General features: G+C 43.9%; 1 protein-coding gene across 1 annotated transcript; it reads right to left on the bottom strand.

The window, feature by feature from the left end:
- Positions 1-1,137: 1,137 nt before the first annotated feature.
- LOC149803898 (protein CFDP2-like) lies at positions 1,138-1,677 on the bottom strand. The gene has a single exon (XM_089953998.1). The coding sequence runs from the start codon at positions 1,675-1,677 to the stop codon at positions 1,138-1,140; it is 540 nt and encodes a 179-aa protein (XP_089810124.1).
- Positions 1,678-4,929: the final 3,252 nt, after the last annotated feature.

Raw genomic sequence — 4,929 nt, 5'->3', positions numbered from 1 at the left:
CGTTGTACAAAAGTGAGATGGTTTTAAGCTAAAAATCCAAAAATTGACACAAATTAATTGGAGGATTAGGAAGAAAAAAATGAATAAGAAAAAATAAATAAAATAAATGATAGCCCTGAGAAAATTGAAGAGAGAAAATAAGATGCGCTTGCTTTCTTAAACAAGATCTTAGATGAGAAAAACAGCGGAAGAAAAATTCACGAAATTGTATGAAAAAGCTATGTCATTGTATAAAAGAAGAAATCATAAGAGGGAACGAAAGAAGTTTAGATAAAATAAAAGATGGAACATGATATACACAGCGAAAAAAAAGGTTTTGGAATGTATAAGAAAATACTATGAGAACTATATACCTTTCAAAAATTGTCCTAGAAGAGATAACACTCATATACAGGTGGTAGAATGTGAGAAAAGTTTAGAAGAGAACAGAGACCAATGCGAAGACTTTATTAAGAGTGTAGGGATAGAAAATACAATAAACTCCGCGGCGAAAGGACAATCAACAGGGACAGACGGACTGACCGTTGACCGCTGACCGCTGAATTCCATCAAAATTTAATAAGGAAATAATGCCAATCCTAGAATCTTATTATAATAACAACTTTTTGGAATGAGTACAAATGACAAAATGTAATAGAGACGGTCTATCAACCATATTATATAAGGGGAAGGGAGATACAGCAATCAATCAATCAATCAATCAATCAATCAATCAGTACTCTCTGCACCGTCTGGTGGGGCGAGAGCAAGGGAGCACCATTTTGGTCTGTCGGCTGCTGTTATGGGGGCAGTTTGCAGGGTGAGGCCTCTGGTCTTGAGTTCTCGCTCCACGGTTCGGCGCCAGGTCTCTTTGGGTCTGCCACAGTTCCTTTTCCCCTGTGGAGTCCATCTCAGTGCCACCCTTGGTAGTGAGTCAGGGGGGCATTCTGCAGACGTGGCCGAGCTATCTCCTTCGACGAGTTGCAATGATCTCAGCGTTGGTGCTTGAGCCCGCTCTGTGCCGGAGTTCCTCGTTCGAGATCATGTTTGCCTAGAAGATCATCATGATCCGTCGCAGGTACATGGTCTGGAAGACTTCGAGCTTGCGTTCTATGTTAGCAGTGGTCTTCCAACACTCTGACCCGTACAAAAGGAAGCTCAGCACGTTGCTGTTGAAGATATGGATCTTCGTGTGGGTGCTGAGGTCCCTCCAATGACCAAGTTATTCTCTTCACAAAAGTGGACCAGTCTTTCCCCGTTGTCGGTCATCACACCTACTCTATGGCGCCCCATGGTCCTCTCTCTGTCTTTATTGTCGCAGCCGAGCCTAGCGTTGAATTCGCCAAGTAGCAACAGCACGTCATGTCGAGGGACGTCCTCTAGAACGGCTTGAAGAGCGTCGTAGAAGATGTCTTTGTCCTCTTCTTCTGCGTCGTCTATTGGTGCATACACGACCACAACAGACAGCTTGGCGTACTTGGAGTTCATCCTGACGTACAGCAGGCGCTCATTCACTGGCTTCCACTGTCGAACGGTATTGATCTTGTTCTTGCTGATAATGATGGCGACCCCCTCCCGGTGGTCATTGTCCTTTCTTCCAAACCAGATGATGACTTCCCCGGAGTTCAACTTTTGCTTGCCGGCACCAGTCCATCGTGCTTCTGTTACACGCATGAGGGTCAAGTTGTAGTGATTCATCTCGCTCACTGCTTGTGGTAGTTTTCCAGTCTGGTTGAGCGTTCTCACGTTTCAGCATCCAACTCTGTTCCATGCTTTTGGCGTAAGGAGTTCCGCTATTGGGATGGGGACGTCCTTGCGGTTTTGTTCTCCATCCGTTATAGAGCCAGTTGCCTGGTCTGCTTCGCTCCCAGCGCCGGTTGTCGTTTGTTCCCTTGCTGTCGTTTCCGTAGCAAGAGTTGTTTAATCGGGGTGGGGTTGCTAGTCCCACGACCAACCTCCTCCTTTTTCAGCCCGGCTTGGGACCGTCCTTAGCGGAGTTGAAGGGAGATAGGGACGAGTTAAGAAAACTGGAGACCTATCTAAATATTAACTATAAAATCCTCAACTGGATCGTGTCCAACAGAATAAAAAGCAGTATCCCAACGATAATTAATAGTAACCAGAGTAGTGTGGAAAAAGGGAGGGATATCCAAAACAACATTCTGAATATACAGAACAATATTGACTTTTTTAACATAACTGACCAATAAGGTGCTGTGGTACTTTGTGACCAGAAAAAAAGCTTTACACACATTAGAACATAACTATGTAGAAAATTTGGGCAGTGGCAGATGCTTTATCTGCTCGGGAAATGGATGCACCCGCCCATCCACGAGTCTCCTGCTGCCTTGCAGGTCGGCTTTGGTTAGCCAAAGGCTAAGGGAGTAAACCCTAAAAGAAATTCCGGAGTGGAGACCCTAAGGCAGCTGGACGATGTACTACATCCCCTTCTGGCAACTCTTTGGTCTGAAGAGGGATGGACTCCGCTAGACGACGTTTGCCCAAGACACACTGATAATGCTGGACAAATCTGACCTTACAATACCGGATCGGTCGTCGCCCGGGTCAACAAGGACCGCACCTGCCGTTGTCCACCAGGACGGAGGTGACAAGTGTGCTACTGGTACTATGCATACAATCAGAGCGAGAGACAACATTGCCATCGCCACATGGAACATTAGAACTCTGGCGCAAATTGGAAGACTCCAAGAGTTGACACATGAGCTGGAACACTACACAAGGCACATTCTGGGACTCTGTGAAGTTAGATGGAAATCCCTAGGAGAACACCAAACCGAAGATGGGCATATATTATGCTATAGTGGAGAGTGTGACAAGTCCATAAATGGAGTAGTCTTCCTTGTAAACAAAGCCATCAAGGGATCTGTGCTTGAATGCTGCCCCATATCTAGCAGAATCATTTTCATTCGTCTGAAAGCATCTCCCTTTAACATCACAATTATCCAAGTCTATGCTCCAACTACCGATCATGATGATGAAGAAATAGAGGAGTTTTACAACAAACTACAGGGTATTCTAAACATGGTCAGTAAGAAAGGTATCTTCATCGTCCAAGGAGACTGGAATGCCAAAGTTGGCAAAGATGCTCTAAAAGACTGGGAAGTACATTGTGGTCCTTCTTGCAAAGAGCTTACCAATGAAAGAGGGAGACGGCTGCTCGAGTTCGCAAGCTACAACAACTTGGTACTAGCCAACACCCTGGGACAACATAAAGCTTCACGATGCTGGACATCGCACTCACTAAATGGAACCCATCACAACCAGATCGACTACATACTGGTTCAAAACCATTACCGATCTGGCATCAATAGAGCAAAAACAAGGACATTCCCAGGTGCTGATGTTGGAAGTAATCACGACCTCGTGATTATGAACTTCCGAGTGAGGCTGAAGAAAATTAACAAGTCAAAGAACATCAGGCTCAAATTCAACCTTGAACAACTGAAGGATCCTAACATCTGCAAGTCATTCCATGCCACAATTGGAGGAAAATTTGCTCCACTCCTTGTGATGGATGGTGATGTCAATGAGATGACAGACACCTTCAACACAGTCATGACAGCAACTGCCAAGGACATCATTGGCCTCCATCGCCCGAAGAAAACACTTTGGGTTACAGAAGAGATTCTGAAGTTGTATGATGCCCGAAGAGAACTAAAAAACACCAGACACACAACAGGGGTATTGAAGTACCTAGAAATAAACAAGAATATCAGAAAGAACTTGAGCAAAGCAAAAGTAAATTGGATTGGACAAAAGTGCACAAAAATGGAGATCAGTCTGATAAAGAATAACAGCAAAAAGCATTCTAAATTGTGAAAGACCTCACCAGACAGAAACAACCAAGAATCAGTACCATTCAAGACAAAAATGGAAAATGCTTCACAGAAGCGAGTGACATTGCAGAAAGATGGACTGAGTATTGCAAAGAACTCTACAACCATCCGACCACAGGAGACCCAGAGTTGCTTGAAATTTCAAACTCCTCAAATGATGATGACTTCCCCATTCTCAAAGGAGAGGTGGAGTCAGCAATAAGAGCACTGAAGAATGGGAAGGCAGCTGGTGTAGACAACATCCCAGCTGAACTGGGGGAGAATTAGTGAAAGAGCTACTAACAAAAATCTGCAATAAGATCTGGCAGACAGGTGAATAGCCAACACAACTGACCCAGTCACTGATTATAACACTTCCCAAAAAAGGCAATTTACAGCTGTGCCAAAATTACAGAACTATCAGTTTGATCAGCCATGCTAGTAAGGTAATGCTGAAGATCATCTTGAACAGACTGAAACCACAAGCAGAAGAAATAATCGCTGAAGAACAGGCCGGGTTCCGGAGTGGAAGAAGCACAACAGAACAAATATATAATCTCAGGGTTCTGTGCGAAAAGTACTCGCAACATCAACAAGACATCTATCATGTGTTCATAGATTTCAAAAAGGCCGTTGACATAGTGTGGCATGAGGCATTGTGGGCCACAATGAACAAGTATAACATGGGTCAAAAGTTAACCAATACCATCAAGCAGCTGTTCGCCAAGGCTACCAGTGCAGTAATTGCCCAAGGTGCTGTGGGGGACTGGTTCCAGACAACAGTGGGAGTGCGTCAAGGCTGTCTCCTGTCCCCCACGCTTTTCAACATCTACTTAGAGCGCATCATGAGCGAAGCCCTGGAAAACTACTGTGTGTAACAAGATAACCGGGTGGGATATTTCGGATTAACAACAGAACACGTTTTGACGACACAGATATATGGTTTAATGTGGCGATTTATATGAGTAGTGGATTATGAAGATGTGTGCGTATTTATAATCCAAATATTGGATCTATTTAACAAAAAACGCACAGTTTCAAAGATGGAAAAAATATACAAATAAATTTAGTTCAGTAACCCTAAAACACAGGATAAATGATTTCACAAATGATT

This window comes from Sinohyriopsis cumingii, chromosome 3, assembly GCF_028554795.1.
Source record: "Sinohyriopsis cumingii isolate HCF-2022 chromosome 3, ASM2855479v2, whole genome shotgun sequence".
In the NCBI taxonomy this organism is placed as follows: Eukaryota; Metazoa; Mollusca; class Bivalvia; order Unionida; family Unionidae; genus Sinohyriopsis; species Sinohyriopsis cumingii.
The sequence above is the reverse complement of the archived record's forward strand: the minus strand, read 5'-3'. Positions and strand labels throughout refer to the sequence as shown.